General features: G+C 39.6%; 2 protein-coding genes across 6 annotated transcripts in view; one reads left to right on the forward strand and one right to left on the reverse strand.

Moving 5' to 3' along the window:
- LOC113004787 overlaps positions 1-19,472 on the reverse strand; it is a 204,049-nt gene that overhangs the window by 78,634 nt on the left and 105,943 nt on the right. The gene's annotated exons all lie outside the window — the stretch shown is intronic.
- Positions 1-19,472, forward strand: part of LOC105208141 (nesprin-1) — a 135,614-nt gene that overhangs the window by 28,349 nt on the left and 87,793 nt on the right. The window contains 12 exon segments of the mRNA XM_039449107.1: positions 109-255; positions 397-937; positions 1,994-3,677; positions 4,103-4,211; positions 5,123-6,170; positions 6,513-12,053; positions 12,309-12,597; positions 13,452-13,971; positions 14,210-14,658; positions 15,003-15,198; positions 16,524-16,676; positions 16,992-19,239. Coding sequence (XP_039305041.1) covers positions 109-255; positions 397-937; positions 1,994-3,677; positions 4,103-4,211; positions 5,123-6,170; positions 6,513-12,053; positions 12,309-12,597; positions 13,452-13,971; positions 14,210-14,658; positions 15,003-15,198; positions 16,524-16,676; positions 16,992-19,239 — 12,925 coding nt within the window.

Here is a 19,472-nt window from a genome sequence, read left to right on the forward strand (position 1 = left end):
AATGCTAAGGTCTTAAAAAAGAGAAGAAAATATAGATAAAAATAAGAACAGAGGAAATGAAGATAAAAATTTAGTATTCTTTATAAATGTTTTCTTTTTTTTTTTCAGGAATATATGCTGTTCAGAGCAGAAACTGATGAGAAATCAGTTATATACAAAAAGATGCAAAGTTTGGTCGATACGCCCAGTATGATAAGTATCACACGAGATTCTTGGAGACACATAAAAACGTTGTGGCAGCAAATGGAGCTCTTCGTAGGTTTTCCCAGTTTCTTTAACTGAACGAACAAAAACTTGCGTTATAGGAATTTCTTTTTAAGAAATGTTATTTTTAAGAATGTAAGAATTTTCTTTAAAAAAAGAAAATGTTTTAAGAGACGTTATTCTTCTCTTTAGATGCAGCATTGGCTTTGGTTGTTAGATTCGATGTTACCGGGAGAATTAGGAGAAGTCGGCAAATGGTTAGCGAGAGCCGAAGCTCTCTTATGCTCGGACAATAATATACCGCAAGAAATGTCAGAAAGCACGGCGAATATTATCTCAAACAAGCTGGAAGACCATAAAAAATTCTTCCTCGATTTACCGACAATGACAGAGAAATTCCAGCACGCTAAGAACTCGTCGTTGGCGCGACAAGTCCGGCCTGAACAATTAGATAACATGTCCGCGCGCATCGACGGCTTGCCCGATCGCGCCGCTAAGAGAAGGGTGAAATTAAAGTTTTTAGAGCATAAGTGTTGCCTGATCGCTTTTCTCTACCTCGTCGAGACCAAACTGAAAGGCTGGAACATCAAATACGGCACGGAAGAGAAAGTGCATCAGATGTTGGAGCAATATCGTAACTTTGTCTCCAGAAATAGGATATTTCAGGAATTTCAAAAGGCTTACTTGGACATGCAACAAGTCGCGGAGGAGTACAAGCGTGACGGTGATATTGGTAAAAATACCTCAATCGATTATTATTAATATTCATTTGATAGTAATTGCCAATAATAAATTCTAATGGTACAAGAAGTATATATACATTTAAATCTGATTATTAATCCTTCGCAGACTACCGTATTTTTCACTGCTTATGCCCAATTTTACCAATGTATAATAAATTAATTTTAAATCACGGTTTAACTTGCTCCTCATCTTTTCTTGATTCTTAGAATTATAGAAGAAGATAAAAAACTGAGATTAAAATTAATCTACATTAATAGAAATGGACATAAGTCGGATTACATGAGTCTACTGGTAAACGGTTTTGTTTTTCAAAGAGTTTTTGGGCTCTAAAAATTTTTAAAAATTCTTGCATAATCGTAACATTAAGAAAAATAATTGTACAATTGTGACCTGAAGAATTTTTTACTCTTTCTATACATATCTGAATTTGAAGTAGAATTATCAAAAATGGGTAAAATCGTCTGGGCCAATATGAGCCGGATTAGTCTGAGGAGATTTTATAAAATAATTACATAATGATTAATTAATTCAAGCGTAATGAATTTTACATATTAAAATAATAGAATATCAATATAATACTTCCCTAAGTAAATAACGAGATTGAGAAATAATTCGTTACTTGTAACGAAGCGCAATTAGAATTCTTTTTTCAGTAACCATAACTTGATCTTTGTTCACCATTGTTATTTTTGGTTACCTTCCTCGCCACACTGAGGTGGCTTATAAAGCACAAAGTCATGATATATCTTTGAACTGAAAGCATATTTTTCATCTCAAAATATGTGAAATCGATACATCAGGCTAACAATAAGACAAAGACAGATGAACAAGAATCGAATCAAAAATATTTACACAAGTCGTTACTTTTTAATTAACTTTAACTATAACATGTTAAAGTCGGTAACTAATTTGTTTTTGAGAAGGAAAAACTATAAATAATTACTTTTACAAAGTAACTTTTCCAATCCTGATGAATAATAGGAACATTATGTAATAACTTTTTCTTCATTGTAATAACGTTAACGTGTAAATTCGTACTTTTCAGATCGAGAGGAGAGCCTCAATATTGATCGCTTTATGCGCGAGACAGCCGAGAAATGGAAGAATCTGTCGATGGATCTGCGCTGCGTCCAGAGCATGCTCGAGGAAGTTGTCGCATACTGGCGTCGTTGGACCATCGTCTCTGATGAATTTGAGGCGTGGCTAGTTCGCGCCGAGCCTGCTCTGAATCTTCCAGAGGAAGAAAAAATGGAGTTCTTTCAAGATATCAGCGTGTGGAAGGACAAATATCAACAGTTGTCCGACACCGTAAGCTTCTTGATCGCCACATCCGACGAACCGATTGCATTTCGTCTGAAGGAGCGCTACACAAATTTGACAGCGAGGTGGGAACGGCTCTTCCAAGAGGCCAAACAATACATGCACGCGGGCGATCTCGTTCGAACGCGAAAGGACTACAAGACGGGAGTGGAGACTTTACAGAATTGGCTGAGAAATGCCGAAGTCGCCTTATCAACCACTGGATTGAGTTCTACGGAGCGAATCAAGGCTTATGGAGAGAAATTGCAGACTCTTCACAACGAAGTCGAGGACATTGAAAACCTCTTCAAGAATATCAGTAAGAAGTTCCAGACCCTTATCCAAGATTTGTCTCGTGACGAGGTCGACAAAATGATGAACACACTGAAGAAAGAAAAGGAAGCGCTTGTCAAAGTGCGAGCCTTGATACCGATGCAATTGCACTTGTATCATCAATTGCTAGTGCAACAAGAATCCCTAGAAACAGGGCAGAAAGAGATATCCGCGTGGCTGGACGAGGCCGAGAGCTTTTTGGCCAACATCAATCTCGCGGGTGGTAGGGACGCTGCTCTGGCTCAACTAGATCGTCATAAGGCTTTCTTCTCAAGAACGCTCTACTATAAATCCATGCTGGAGTCTAAGAACAAAGTGTTCGCCAACATCGTCAAGGCCGTGGATAGTCACGCTAACGTGGAGACTGCCGAAGGTGGTGCTACCTTGAGAGAGCTCAACGATCGATTTGTCAAAGTCTCTCAAGCGGCGCAAGTTTGGGAACAACGTTTGCAAGAGTCTGTGCGACGTTGGACGAAGTTTAAAGAGTGCGAGCGGCAAATCTCCGAATGGCTCTCGGTCGCCGAGACGATGATCAACGAAAAGCACATCGACAATCGTCAATCCGTCGAATATCACAAGAACTTCTTCGGCAAAGTCAATGAAAAATGGATACAGGATCTCGTGAAGGCCGGTCAAGATCTCCGGAATGCGTTGCCAGCTGATCAGCAGCTACCCATTGCAAGCATGGTGGAAGCTCTTCAAAATCGCTGGAGGGAAGTACTTACCTTTGCGCCGCTTCACCTGATGAGACTCGAGTTCCGTCTAGACGAGGCCAGTTTCCTTCAGTATCTCAAAGAAATCGAAATGGAGATCAGTTCTGAGCAACAAGCGCTTATCAACAACGACGACGTGGACGGTATTCAGCAGCGCAATAGAGAATTCTTTGTGAATCGCGGCACCGTCCTCGAGGTCGAGCGTTGTCTACAGACTCTGAAAAAAATCAGCGATGCCTACAGTAAGCATAAACCGAAAGACACCAGTCTGGCTAATGCTGCGCAAAATGCCGAACGTTTGTGGGAAGAAACCGCGCAGAAAGTGGAGAACTTGAGGGAACAGTTGCGCGAAGTACCACAACAATGGGCGGCTTATAGACAAAAGTGAGCATTCACAAGGACTTTTGCGGTCGTCAATTATGAACGAAAAATTTAACTTGTAAATGCATGCAGTGTTGTCGCATGAATATAAAAAGAAAAGAAACATAAAAAAAAATCATTAAAATATGACTTTTTAAGATTTTGTCCAAATTTTTTCTATGGTACATTTTACATGAAATCAAAATTTGCAGACTTTGAAACGCCATATTAAATTAATTATTAAAAAATTTTAACTTCCGATTTGGATTCAACAATTAAAAGTTTTATTATGCATGCAAAAAGTTTGGAATGAGAAAAAGAATTCCTCTTTCAATTTTTAAAAAGTGTTCCATATATATATATGTGACACCGTGCTTCAAAGAATTAAATTTAGTATTATCGTTCGGGATACCAATTTCTTTCTTTAGACAATGTGCAATTGATTCTAGGTTCGATGAAATGGTGCATTGGATGGATCACGTTGACAGTACGTTGAGAACCATTTTACACGAGGTCAATACTCTAGAAGAATTCGAAAAGGAGAAGACTATATTTCAGGTAAATATCGGCCAGCTTCACACACAATTTCTCTATCACATCATTGAAATATTTAAATACTTTGCTTCGCCTCTTTTCTGCCTCTTCTTTCCGGATAGCTCCAGACTTTGACGGTAAATATACGCGTAGTCTACCTTTGCTTATTTTTTTTAAGATTGCTGTGCTCTCAAAAGTTCAATGGCGATTGTTATGGAAATAAAATTTCTAATAAATATCGATTTAATATTTATCTAATTTATTTATGAATTAATAATGATTTCAAAATTTTGCCAAAACGAGTTAAGCTAGATTGTGCTGTTTATATTAAATTATATTCAACTTAAATGTTGTTACATAAAAATACTCTGAATTAGAATTGCACACGTTTCTATCCTGATCAGATCATCTTCAGTGTAACATACACAAATTAAATTAATAATACTATAATGCCAAAAGTTGTCGCAATTATTCATAATTAAAAGTGTGATATAAATATGTTAGTCGTGATGTCCGTTATTGTTAAATCAAGTAAGAAAGTGGCAACGTCACAAGTAACATATTTACTTCAAATTTTTACTTATAAACATTTGCGAAAAATAATTTACTAGCTTTAAAATAATATTAATTTGTATATTAGGCACTGAGAAGATGATACAATCGGAATTTAAACGTATGCAATTATAGTTCAAAATGTTTTTATGCAATAGCACAAGTTGAATATAGTTTAATAGAAGCACCACATTTCAGTTTGACTCAGCACTTTATTTTAATTATATAGAATTGTTATCTGTCTGGTTTCAATAATTTTAATTTAAAAGTTTGACTCTAAGAACTTTCTTTTATCATCTTTCTTTCATCTCTTTCATCAAAGTCTGACGCATTGCTCAAGTCAAATATAATAAATATCACAAAATATCTCTGATTATTCGCAGAAAATCTGTCGCGAAGCTGACAGCAAGCGTGAAGAAATGAAATGGTTGGTTCAAACTCTCGACAACCTGACATTGAATCGTTCGGATCGTGATGCGCTGACGGCACAGCAGAATTTGGAGCAACTGATAACTCGATACAAAAACTTGATACCAACAATTGAGATTACAATGACGAAGACAGACATTTATTCGAAGAGTTACACCTATCGCAAAGAAGTACGCGAAGTGTGCACTTTGTTGCGTAAGGTTCGCGAACAGTCGAAAACTGAAGCCGCGCCTGAGGTTCCTGAAAAATTGCAAAACGCGGTGGCTCATCAGGAATCGCGTCTTAATCAATTAGAGCAACAACGAGCGACCATTGTCAGCATGCTGCAACGCGGCAAAGATCTTCTGAAGGATCAACACACTCCACCCTTCGTCTCTTCCGAGGTTCAACAGTTGGAAGCCAACTGGAACGACACGTACGGTCAAAGTATGGAGACGTTGAAGTCTTTGAAAGATTCGCAGAAACTCTGGAACATCTATCAAGAGCAAAAGGATGAGATTTTGAGATTGATCGAGCAAGCTGAGAAAGAACTGCGTCAAATCGAATTGACATCTTATTATGATGCCGCTCAAGTATCTTCTGATCTGCAAAAGAAACAGGAATTCAACGCAAATCTGAGAAAGTCAGCCGAGGAAATGATAAAGAAATTACGCGAAACGTATACTAATCTTTCTCAAACGCTCGAACCGCCAAGTAAGAGAGAGATTTTGAAAATGGAAGTGACGGAAACCGAACAAAAGATGGAACATACACTGAAGATCGTGCGCGAGAAAGTGATTTATCTTCAGGAACATAGCACTCGATGGAATAAATTTCAATCAAAGTTCGTGGAACTCCGATCCTGGGTTCAGCAAACCGCGCCCCAATCGGTCGCAGACATCGAAGATGCTTCAGTCTCACCTGAGGAAAGAGTTCGTAAAACGGAAAATCTGCAGAAAGAGATAAAGGAAAAGATGTTGATTTTAAATGTGATAGAAGACGAGTCCCGGAAACTCATAAAAGGTAAATGTGCATTTTTTTTTTTTAGTAAAAATATACATAATTTTATTCCTTTGTAATTTAACTTTATTAATTTTTATATAACTGTAATTTCTAAATGTAACATTTCTACTATTTCTATCATATAAATAATTAGAGACAGATTTTGTTTCCACGTACAAAAATATTCTTTTATATTATTCTTGCATATTATTTTACATTTATTCAATAAAATAATCGATTATTAGTAAAAATATAAAATAAACAATTAAAGCTCAATAAATTTAAATGAAATTTAATTAAATACAATTTAACGTTTACATTAAAATTTATTTTAATATAAAAGTATTCTTTTTATATGTTTAGAAGACAGTGATCATACACCAGCAAAACAACTTCGCGCCGACATCGAGAATCTTCACAAGACCGTTGAATCATTGAACAAGAGCATAGTAACGCAGCGTGAATTAGCTACGCAAAATCTTGCAACATGGAGAGAGTATGAAGAAGGCATTCAGAAGATAAAACCTTGGATCGAGCAAGCGGAGTCTAAAGCAGCTACCATGGGCAGTAAGCCCACTACTTTGGCTCAAGCCACGCAAATGTTAGAATCGGCCAAGGCGTTTGAAGTTCAATGTCAGCAGTATCTTCCAAAGGTTCAGAATTTGTCAACAATTAGTCAGCAAATAACCGGAAGAACCGTGGCACCTGATGAAGTCGACGCTGTATACACGCGATGGAACGCAGTTCATGACGTGGCGGTACAAACGGCGACCAAGCTGGATAAATTAGTTTCATCATGGAACACCTTCGAATCGGAAGCGAAAGAATTTAATGAGTGGTTACAGAGTAGTGAAAAGAAGGCTCTGAAAGAGCCTAATGTTCAAACACCCGAAGCCGCAAAGTTGGAGAAGGAATTGGCGCAATTGAAGGAATTCAATAAGAGTATATCTGATCATCAAGCCCAATTGATATCGTTGACTCAAGTTTCTGATCATATCAGCCACGGTTTATCGCTGGACGGCGCCTCCGCATTGAAGGGTCGGGTTGCTGAAATGAAAGCCAGAGTAAGCAAACTTGCGGACACAGTTCGACATCACATCAATCGCGTTTCTGACTCGCTACTGGCCCGGCAGGAATTCCAAATGAAGATCACCGATTTCGAAAACTGGATGACGCGACTGAGGTCTAACGTCAATGAGATCGGAGACGTGAATGTGGACAACGTCGATACCAATTTGCAAACGATGCATGCTTATCTTCAAGAGCATTCGGAAAAACAACCGGCATTCACGGCAATCTATAACGAAATAAAACAATTGTCGTTGCGAGGTTCAAAGTTGGAAGCCGCCGCATTGGATGAAACTTATACGACCCTAGCGAAGAAATACAAGGCGCTCGAAGATGATTTGAGAGAGAAGAAGAAAGGTTTGGAGAAATGGATCGAACTTTTAAGTTGGCACAATGACGCCAATGCACAATTGAATCATTATAAATACGAATCTGAAGCCAGGAAACCAACTATCGTTGATCTCGATCGACTTTCTTCAGAACTTCAAATTGTATATGAGAAGATCAACTCTTGGAAGGAACACGTTCCGTTAATGGACAGTACTCTGGGGATACATGTTCGTGATAAGCAAGACAAACCAGTTACTGCAACTTCGTTGTTGAATGATCTTGAGTCCAAGGCCGCGGTGTTGAAGACAGAATTATCTGCTAAGCGTGACAAGCTAGAAAATCTTGATGCTAAATGGGATAACTTCAGAAAATTGCAGCAAAAAATAACAGAGGAAATCGTCAACACTCAGACGAGCCTACAAAACATCACGTACACTGTTGACACTTGCGAAAAACTCGCGCCGGCAATCGAGAAGATTGACGATCTGATTGAAGATCATCAGAGACGAGAACCGGAAAAGGAAATCCTTCATCGCGAAGGTGATAACTTGATGAAGGAGGATCAACGAGCAATTACTAACATTCAGGTAGTAATTTCTTCGGTGGATAGTAACTGGGAAAAGGTAAATGAACTCCTGCGTGAGCAGAGAAGGAAATATGCTGAGATGGATGCCGATTGGAAACAGTATCAGGAAGCCAAGGAGAAATTGAACAAATTTATTGACGAAGCAAAGAATCTTTGTCAATCAGTCAAAGATGTATCAACTGACATTACCCAGGCAAACGTGGCTCTGGAAAAACATAAGAGAGCTTCGGAGATCTTGAAAAAGGGTAAACAATTTCTAGACAAAATGGACGGCAAGGCGCAACAACTAGCGAAAGAGACTTCGTTAATGCCGAACTTTAAGACCAATCTGATCGAATCGGACCTATCTAATATACGAAAAAAATACCACGAGATTAATATCAAGGTGATTGATCGGACTCAAACATATGAAACGCAGGTTATCATTTGGAAGCAGATCGAAGAAGCGAAATATGAACTCACAAAGTGGCTCGGCGATACGAATGAGGCACTCACCGCGGCTTGCGAGCGTTTACTCGATGCTGAGAGCGGACAAGCGCTATTGATCAGGTATCGCGAGGAATTGCCAGTGCACCAACAACTCCGTCAAGGTATCGCCACGAAGACCGAACAACTCGTCAAGTTGAATGACATGGAAATACCGACTTTAAAATCTCTCAATGATTTATTGGACGACCAATTTAAGGTTGTTAAAGAGGCCGCTGACAAGCTTGCATCATTCACATCAACTTTCAACGAGAGGGAGAAAGGTATCAGACAAGAGCTGAAGAAATGCAGCGATGTAATATCAAAGATCCGCGAAGAGATAATTAAATGCGATGATCTAACTGGGGAAAATACCAAGATTCTGCACAGGATCAATAAGTGTCAAGAATTGAAAACCGAATTGGAGAAGTGTGATTATGCACTTTCGGAAATTGACGAGAAATTGACGAACATGGCATCGGAATATCCAACTATATCGAAGTCCAATTTACCGAAAGAGTTGCAAGCGTTGCAACTCCGTAGAGATGGTGTGGCCAGTCATGCCGACAAGGTTAATGCTACGTTGGTGGCTTTCTTGACAAAACTCTATCACGAGAAGTTTGGCGCTCTGCAACGTATGGTGGCAACTCACAAGGAAAAAGTAGCCTGGTGCGAACCCGAACAAAGCAGCGATCGTTACAATCTCGAGGTGAAGATGGCCTCATTAGTCGACGTGGAAGACGGCATTGCCGATTGTGAAGCGCGAAGAGTGGACACGGATAATTCGTTGACACTTCTAGGCACCGTCGAGAGTAGCGAGACTATCTCTGCTCTCAGAGACGAACGCGATAAGGTCACCGCTGACTTAGAATCCCTGAAGACAAGCTATCGCAAGATAAAGTCCAAGTTGAAAGAAAATATCGCTTTGTGGCAACGGTATGAGCTGACATCGGAAAACGTAACCTCCTGGCTTAAGGAGAATGAAAATAAAATTAGAGTGGAAGCCACGATGCTCCTAAATCCGGACGAGATCGACGCAAAGATTACTGAGATAACGCAGCTTCAGAAAAAGGTCGAAAATTATGAAAGCGAGATGAAAGATCTGATCGCGCTCGGAGAAGAGATTGCTAAAGTTAGTCCAGAGTCCCGTGTGACTCAATATGTCGGACATTTGAATACACGTTATCATTCGGTGCTCAAGTCTTTGGCTCAACATTTAGATAGACTCAAAGAACTCAAACAAATCAGAGGCCAGTATGCCGCCAATGTAAAGGAGCTGGAATCGTGGTTACTAAATGCGGAACAGAAGTTGAAAACTTTCGATGAAATCAGCGGCCCAAAACCAATGAGCTTCTATCAATCTCGATTGAAAGAATTGAAAGCGTTCAGGGAAGAACGCGAAACTGGACAAGCAATTTTAAATCTAACCGCGGAAGCGGGCGAAACACTTTTCGCTAGGATAACACCAGATCACAGAGAGCACATCAGAAGTGAGCTGAGAAATTTGCGCAGTCGCGTGGAAGCCTTGGCTGATCGCGCAAATGTAATCTACAAGAAAATCGAGAGTGACATGATGCACCGATCCTCGTTCGAGGACAAATATTCCCAAGTGAAGCAGTGGTTAATAGAAGCGCGGAAGAAATTGGGTGATAAACAAGATCTACTGCCATCACTTCAAGAGAAGAAACTCGCTCTGCACTTGTACAAAACTATCGCGCAAGATGTCGGAGTTCACCGAAACATTCTGGAACAACTTCAGGATAGGCTCGGAGCGGCACCGGACGACGAGGCCAGCGAGATGCTAAACAGCGTAATTGAAGCGCACGAAAAGTTGTCGGAAGATGTGGATGACAGAATCGGAATAATGGAAAAGTACGTTGCTAATCATGAGGCTTATCTCCAGACGTTTGAGAAAACGCGAGATTGGATCAACACAGTGGTAAATGAAGCGGCGTCTATTAACGAAGATCTTTCAGTGGATCGAGACGCAGCTAAATCTAAGATTGCTTTGATCGAGAACGTGTTGCAACAGAAGCCCGAGGGTAACAGGATTATAGCTGATTGCAATCAGCAATTAAACATTATTTTGGAGCAAACCTCGATAGCTGGTCATCCCACGTTGCTGAAAAGTTTCGAGCAGCAGAAAAAAATTTGGGAGGATTTCCTTCAACGATGCGTCTCCAGCAGAGACAAGTTGAATCATCTATTTAATCAGTGGTCTGAGTTTGAAAGACTAGTCGAGCGCCTAGAATCCTGGCTCAAACAGATCGAAATGCAGGTGAAAGATCAAAGCTTGAAGAGTACGGAGGAAACAAAACGCGCACATTTGCAAAAATTGAAGTCCCTGGAAGAAACTATCGTGACAAAGGGCGCGGAGTTTAATTCAGCGGTTGAGAAAAGTCAAGAAGTAGAAGCGGAAACGGACTTGGTTACCAAAATATCTCGTCAAGCCACCAAATATCAAGCGATCAAAAATCTGGCGAAGGAAGCTGTAGCGAGGTATGAGCAATACGTAAAGGAGCATCACTTATTCAACGAAAAGTACAATCAATTCTTGGATTGGATCAACGAGGTCCAAGACGAGTTGAAGAAACATAGCGAGATTGTTGGCGATCTGGCGGTGTTGCAAAGCAGACAGAAGCACATCAGAGATCTCGGTGACGTTCGGACTCGCGAAAACGCTCGCTTCGAGTCTGTTATCGATCTCGGCGAGAAACTGTACGTGCATACTTCACCAGATGGTAGAGAGATAATTAGACAACAATTGAGAAATCTGCGTGGCTTGTGGGATGGATTTTCCGAGAATTTGCAAAGCTCAATGCAGAAGTTTGACCAGTGTCTGATGCAGTTCGCCGAATTCTCGTTGTCCCAAGAGCAATTAACGGCTTGGCTGCGAGACGTCGAGCGCGCGATGCATCAGCACACGGAACTGAAGTCATCGCTAGAGGAGAAACGGGCGCAATTGCAGAATCATAAAATTATGCACCAAGAAATTATGTCGCATCAGGCTTTAGTCGAATCGGTTTGCGACAAAGCGCAACAACTGGTCGATCAAACCAAGGACACTTCTCTAAATGTCTATCTTCAATCCATCAAGCAGCTCTTCCAGAATATTGTTGCCAAGTCACGAGATTTGCTTGAAAATTTGGAAGACTGCTGCGAGAAGCATCATCGTTTCAATCTTCAGTGCAAATGCTTCTCCGATTGGTTGAATGGAGAACGAGAGAAGCTGACAGAATGCAATGACATCACGGGCGAACGATCTGAAATATCTCGCAGATTAACGAGCTTGGCGATGCTGAAAGATGGCCAGATACAGGGAACGGAACATCTCACGAAATTAAAGGCATTCAGTGAAGCTGTGGCTAATAGCACCGCGCCGAAAGGTCGAGAAATTATTAACAAGGAAGTGGTTACCTTGGATAATAATTTGCGCCAATTCTTGAGCGAAATAGGTAAACATATATTGCCAATCCTACTTTATATGCAGTTTCAAAATTATGAAAAAGTTATCCCAAATATGCTTCTATAACAGCACAAGATATCGTATGAATATTCTAGAATATTTTAGATATCGTACGAACACCCGCACAATATCGTGATGTCGTGCGTATATTTGTAAAATATCACAATATTCGTTCGATCTTGTGCTGTAAGGGTTATTTAATTCGTGACTTCTGTTTATTGCAATTATTTTACTGGCTTTTTAGAAACCGTAGAAGAGCGACTGAAAACAGCTTTGGAGAAATGGCAAAATTTCGAGGATCAGCTGGAAGCTCACACAAAGTGGTTCCGTTCCATGGAGGCAGCATTCCGAGATCAACAATTGCAACCTACGTTGAAGGATAAAGAAGCGCGACTTCGCGCGTTTAAAGAGAAACGCGAGATTATTGCGCGACAGGAGCGCGAGATAGACGAATTCGTGGATAAATCGCATAGTTTGCTGCACGCAAGTGGTATTGAACGCATCAAGCCACTAATTTCCCAAGTCAGCAACAGGTAAGTTGAATTAGTTTCCACAAGAGAACTAGCCTTATATTTATCGCAACCTTACTATGTGTAAAATTAAACCAAATTACGCGATAAATAAGAATTCATAAGATTTAATACGACATGGTAAAATGATGGATAGAAATCTGAAAAATTTTTTTGAATATATATATATTTTTTTTTTTTTAAACGCGTATAATTTACTTTTAGTCATATATTCTTTAAATCTCATAAAGTGTTACGTCATTAATATTTTAGAATAATTGTAATAGTCACTATAAAGGCGAGGGTTGATAGTATTAATTTGAGTGAAAGCGGACATTCAGAAGCTAGGAGTGACATTTTACTTAATTTTTAGACAGGAGCTTGAACGGAGAGACGCCTCCAAGATAAAAAATAAAATAAATTTTGAGAGTACTGTATTAGTAATTTTATTCGGTAAAGAATGAAACAGTTCGCGCTCTCTCTCTACTAGAGTAAAATTTTGCACCAAAATTATCAAGTGAATCATAAACCACTCCATATCAACTATTAAATGATTTTAACAGAATAAAATTTTTCACTCAAAAGTGTAGGGTGATATAATTCACTCCTATGGACATTAATCTGCTGCACTCAAAGAGTGACCAAATGAAGTGTGATTTTACTTCAACTTTTAGAGCGCAATTCAACTCTTAAAATGACTAAAAATACTATAGATCAACTTTTACTGTTCATTACTGTATTTCAAATAATATTTTATTCTATGAGATTTAGAGGATATGAAAATTTAGACAATCAATATTTAATTCATAAACAAAAATATACTAGGAGTAATGTATATGCATACATATATCACATACAAAATGTAATTAAATGTTTAGATATCAGCTGCTGCACGTACTCAGTAAAGAAGTGATAAACCGTTGTCAAAGCATCGTAGATGATCACCGTACTTACGAAGAGAAATTAAAAGCCATCGACGTATGGCTCACGCCTCTCGAGAAAAATTTGGCTATCTTGAAGAAAGATGAGATGGGCGGAGATCTCGAAGCGAGGAACTCGCGTCTACAAGTCTTGCTGGCCGAAAAAGAACAAGCTGAACACCGTTTAGCTAGCTTAACGTCTCTCGGTGAGAGGATTCTGCCGGACACCTCCGCTCAAGGGCGTGAAGTGATTAGACACGAGTTGCGAGACGCTCGCGAAAGATGGGATCGCTTAGCTGAAGGCATCACCGAGCAACAGAAGAAGCAAGACGCTCAATCTTTACAATGGTCCAGTTATCAAGAAACTCTGCAACAAATTCTGACCTGGTTGGACACGATGGAACGTGCGGTTAAGCAAGATTCCTCGATAATGTGGTCTTCCTTGCAAGAAATAAGATCAAAACTACTCAAATTGAAGGTTCTTATACCTCTCTTTAATATTTTATCTAACAATATACAGGGTGATTCATAATGGTTGGAACAACTATTTACCATAAGAGATGACTTACCGACTGCACTCCATGTAATTTATATGGAGTGAGGTCGGTAAGTCGTCTCTCATGGTAAATAGTTGTTCCAACCATTATGGATCATCCTGTATAAAAATAAAACACAATGTAACTGTTAATTATATTGTTTGGCACATTTTATTTCAGACATTGCATCAAGAGATTTTGGCTCATAAACGTCTCATCGAAGGCATTTCCGAGAAAGCTAATGCTTTGGTTCAAGTTACCCAAGTTCCATCGGACGTTCATGAAAAAGTTGTTTCGGTTTCGAAGAGATACGAGAAGTTAGTAGATACCTCTCAGAAAGGAATATCCAGCTTGGAAGCATTGCTTGACATTTTTCAACAGTTCCACGATCTTCAGAAAGCTTATCAAGATTATCAGAAGCGCCAATGGGAACGCTTAGCGAATTACAGCGACTATACCGGAAATAAGACTGCTCTTCAAGCCAGATTAGCTAAAGTTATAGAGATACAGGACAGTCAAAGCGAAGGTGAGATGAAACTGAACGTTCTTGGAGAACATGTGGCGCAAAGTGCGCGTACTTTGCCACCTCGCTCGCAAGAATCGATGGAAAGAGATTTAGCGAATCTTAGGCAAGTATTTAAAAAAAAAGTATTCAAAAGTTATTTTACCTATAAAAATAGAATTAGACACGGCAAGAATTTTTTTTCTTAGTATTTACCCTCTCTCAAAATTATAGTAGTCGTGAAACAATATAAACCTTTGCTAAGAATTCTATTAATTTTAATAATTTCAGTACAATTTAGTAAAATTAGCAAAATTGTAAAAATTTTACTAAAATCAGTCAAATCAAATCAAATTTTTACTAAAATGTGATTGAATTTAACCAAATTTTAGTAAAATTAATTTTGAGGATAAATTCTCTGTGAACGAATGATTATGTTCTTACTAAAAACACGTTGGATTTATCTTTTAGATTCGAAAATAAGAAATTCGCTACAGCCGTAAACGACGTGGTACGTTGCATCGAAGAAAGGATACAACAATGGAGCGAGTATGAGAATTCGTTAGAACGTTTGCTCGCTTGGCTCACTGATGCCGAGACGTCACTGAAGAACTATTGTCTGAGGAATACGCTCGAGGAGAAGCAGGAACAACTTGAAAAATATCAAGTAAGTTCGACTTTACTACAACGACAATGCGTTATAGAAATACGGTTTTCTTTTGGTTTTACGTACATGAGTTTGATAAAAATGTTCATTTAACGAATATCGATTATATAAAGTTTGTATTATCCCCTTTGTATTTATCCCCTGTCACAAAAATTTTCCTCACTCATATGAAATGGTAACACAAGTTGAGGTGTGCATACATTGAAAGTGTCCAATTTTAATCTATTTATGATAGTTTTAATTTCGATTAGATATAGCCGTTTTCTCTGACCCGCAACTGACACCTTTCACACACATAAATACAATATAACACAAAAATAAAATTTTGCAGTATTAACGTTGTTCTTTCATACGTTCCGTACACGGTAGATCGTGCGAATACTTTTAAGTCGACGAAAAAGAGAGAAGAAACCCCCATCTACGCAAACTTATCTCCAATCCTAGAGCGTAATTATCCCCCACGCACGATGATTATATGTAATAAAATTTCCTAGGAGCTACAGAAGGTCGCCGATTCGCGGAACACGGACGTGACAGAACTGGTTGCGCTTGGTGACCATCTCGAACAAGTAAGAGTGTGATATGCAAACTGCAAATGTCATTTTGTAACAAGGCAAAATTGCGAGAGAGAGAGAAAGAGAGGCGGATGAGTGCAACGGCTTTACGAGGAGTCTCTTCGAACACTTTCGAACAATTGCTCTTTTCTCGTAATATCTTTCAGCTTTTATAGCTTTTTGTCGGAACAGGTGGGAGACGCCAACGCTTCATCTTGTGACTTTATTAAACGACATGTGCGATTAGTGATATGAGATATGCCATACGATATGCCATTTTATTAAGTAAAATCAATGTTAGATCTGACTAAAAGTATGAACAGTTAAATTATTTTATCTTGTTATATAAATATCGGTGTTACGCTAAGCCCTTTGCAACTACTAAACAATTCTTTATTTACGCATCGGCAAAAGAAATTATTGTTAAATTTTTGGCGGCATATCTAATTACGTTCAATAAATATTGCGCTTTCAGCTTCGAAATTTGCAGTAAGAAATTTGCTATTTTTTTTTTTGCTTCACGAATGGAGAGAGCTTCTTTGACGCTGAAATTTACATCAAAACGAACAAACGAGCCTGATACATCAGGATGGGACGTTAAATTCTATTTTTTTTTTTATACTTATTGTCAATGCATATTTCGCGTTTAACACTTAAGTAATAATAGTCTAACCATTACTCAAACAGGCTTCTGCACGCAAGAAGCGAGAACAGTTCTATAATGAATTTCATTTAAAAACAGTCAAGATATAAAAGTGATGTTTCTTTCAGTCGCTGATTGTAAACCTCCGGCAAAATGAGGCAGAATTTGACAAAATGAGCGACGATTCGTCGGAGCTGATGCAGATCAGCGGCGAGACTCGATTTTCTGTCAGCGTTCAACAAGTTACATCACGATTCCAATCGATTCAGGCAACCGCCAAGGTAGAAAAAAATCAATCAGAAATTTATTTTCTTGATTAAAATGTCATATTTTCTAAACAATTTTTTTACGTCGTAATATAATAATTGATAACAACATAAAAAATATATACAGGGTGATTATTAATGGTTGAAACAACTATTTACCATAAGAGGTGACTTACCGACTGCGCTCTATATAATTTATATGGAGTGAAATCAGTAAGTCACTTCTTGTGGTAAATAGTTGTTCCAACCATTACTAATCATCCTGTATATATCAAATTAGCAAACTTTTTCTTCTCTTGCAATAAAAATTACTTTCCAATTCTGTTTCAGGAACTAGTAAAGAAATGCGAACAAGCGGTCGTAGATCACGCCAGTTATTTAGATCGTTATAAACAATGCTCCGAGTGGCTAGCAAGTGCCAGAATGCGTTATCAGTCCTCCAAGGAAAACGTCAGTGATACCCGACAAAAACTAATTTTGCACGTGGAAACCTTAAAGGAATTGTTGGCTCGTCAATCCTCATCTACGCTCTTGATAAACAGCACCGTCGAGGCTGGTGAACGATTGTACCCTACAACCGGCACGGAGGGTCGAGAAATTATTCGTCAGCAATTGCTGGATCTTCAGCAAGCCTTCGAAGAGCTTTACGACGGCATCGCACTGACTGAACGTGAATTGCAAGCGAAGATCTCGCGATGGTCTGGTTTCGACGAATGCAGCGAGGCTTTCGAGAGCTGGCTGAAGAGCATAGAAGCTCAATTGAAGCCTGAGATCGAACTGAAAACTACCCTGGATGAGAAACGCGCCCAGTTGCAGATCTATCGTACTATCTTGCACGACACTCAAACGCATCAGCAAGATCTGTTGGATCTCCGGGATAAGGCAGACAATTTGCCCGATCGTACCGACAAGATCGATCAAACGCTGAATAATTTAACGAATAGATATAATGTACTACTGAAACGTGCGACGAAATTCGTTGAAAAGTACGAAGGCATAGTGAGCGATCATCAGCAGTACAGCAAGGCTGTTTTGGACACACATGAATGGCTGGATGCCACACACAATGCCGTGAGTCTCTGGGGTGACGTGGAACTGGAGAGAGTGTCTTTGCACACAAATTTGGATCGCCTAAAGAATCTATTGCACAGTCTACCGGAAGATGAGCCGCGGGTGCAGCAAATCAGGTCGCTGGGCGAGAAAGTAATACCTGGTACTCTGGAATCAGGACAAGTAAACATCCGCTCGCAGATCGATTCCTCGCAACAAGAATGGGAAGGCCTGATCTCGGCCGTCAAGTCTACTATTGAGGCGCTGGAGAATAAACTTCAGCAATGGAGTGAATTCGAGACCTCAAAGGAGCGATGCTTGGCGTGGATGAGGGACACCGATACAAAGTTACACGCTGTCGATCTCAAGCCCACTTTGGCGGATAAAAAGATTCAGCTCGAGAAATTGCGCGCTCTTCAAGGCGAGGTTCGCGCCAAAGAATTGGAAATCGACGCCGTTGCCGAGCGGGCCCAACAACTTCATAAGACTCCCACTTCACGCACCTCTTACGTATCGGAATTGAGTATCAAGTATCAACAGATTTCCAGCAAAGTCAAGGATCTCAATAATCGTTGGCATCAGTACGTTGCCACGCATCAGGACTTTGACAATCAATTGGCAGAATGCACCACATGGTTAGAAGACATAAAAAATAAGCTGGCATATTGTTCCGATTTGAGCGCATCCTCGAAGAAAGATTTGGAGCAGAAAATGGACATCGTGCAAGATCTATTATTATACAAAGAGGACGGTTTCGCGAAGGTGCAGAGTATCGTTGAGCTGGCCCAGGCTGTTCTAGCGAATACAGCTCCGGCTGGCCATCAAACGATCAATGATGCTCTAGCGAAACTTCAGGAACAGTGGAGTGCCTTGGCGTCAAAGATGCTAGAGACCAAGACAAATTTGGATGACTCGATAAACAAGTGGGCCGGTTTGTTGGAACAAATACAATCTCTCAACAAAACAGTGGAATACATGCAAGCGTCGATCGACGAGATTTCGCAGTTTCAAACGACGATGTCAGAGAAAAGAAATCAACTGGAACGAATCAAGGCACTTGAGGAGAAGGTTCGATGCGAGAACATCGAGGTCGATAGTCTCAAGTGCAAAGTCACCGAAATGATCGCGAGCGGTCAGCAAGGATTAGCCGCCTCGCAAGCCCAAGATATATTGAACAAGTTTGACGAATTTTTCGAGAAGATCAAATCTTTGTTGGCCGAACGAGAGGAACAGTATAAAGATCATCGCCTTTACAAGGAAGCTCACGACGATCTTATTGGCTGGCTCAGCCGGGCACGTGAGAAGATACCGTCTATGAAGCAGAGATCGCTCAGCGATAAACTAGCGATCGAGAGTGCAGTGGTGCCGCTCGAGAGTCTGTTGAACAAAAAGGCCCAGGGTGAATTGTTGGTGGAACATTTACAGCATACTGGAAAAGTTGTCTGCGCTAGCACCAGTCCCATCGGACAAGAAGTTATCAGGAACGAAATACGGGCACTTACAGAAAGTTTCGAAGGATTGTTCAAAGGTAAGTACTGTTCAAATAATGTTCATTAATTTGAGAATAGTCATTCCTTTTTGCGTAAACGAGCTCTGGACTGATTTTTACATCCTAATTAAAGGTCATGGTTATTAATTATTGTACGTCACTGATTGTTTATTATAATTTATTAATATATACGGATAAATTATAGTACAGTCAGTGTACATAGATTTCAATAATTAATATTTTCTAAAAAAAGTAAGAAGAAATTAAGAAAA

The sequence above is a fragment of the Solenopsis invicta genome, chromosome 5 (genome assembly GCF_016802725.1).
Source record: "Solenopsis invicta isolate M01_SB chromosome 5, UNIL_Sinv_3.0, whole genome shotgun sequence".
NCBI classification, from domain to species: Eukaryota; Metazoa; Arthropoda; class Insecta; order Hymenoptera; family Formicidae; genus Solenopsis; species Solenopsis invicta.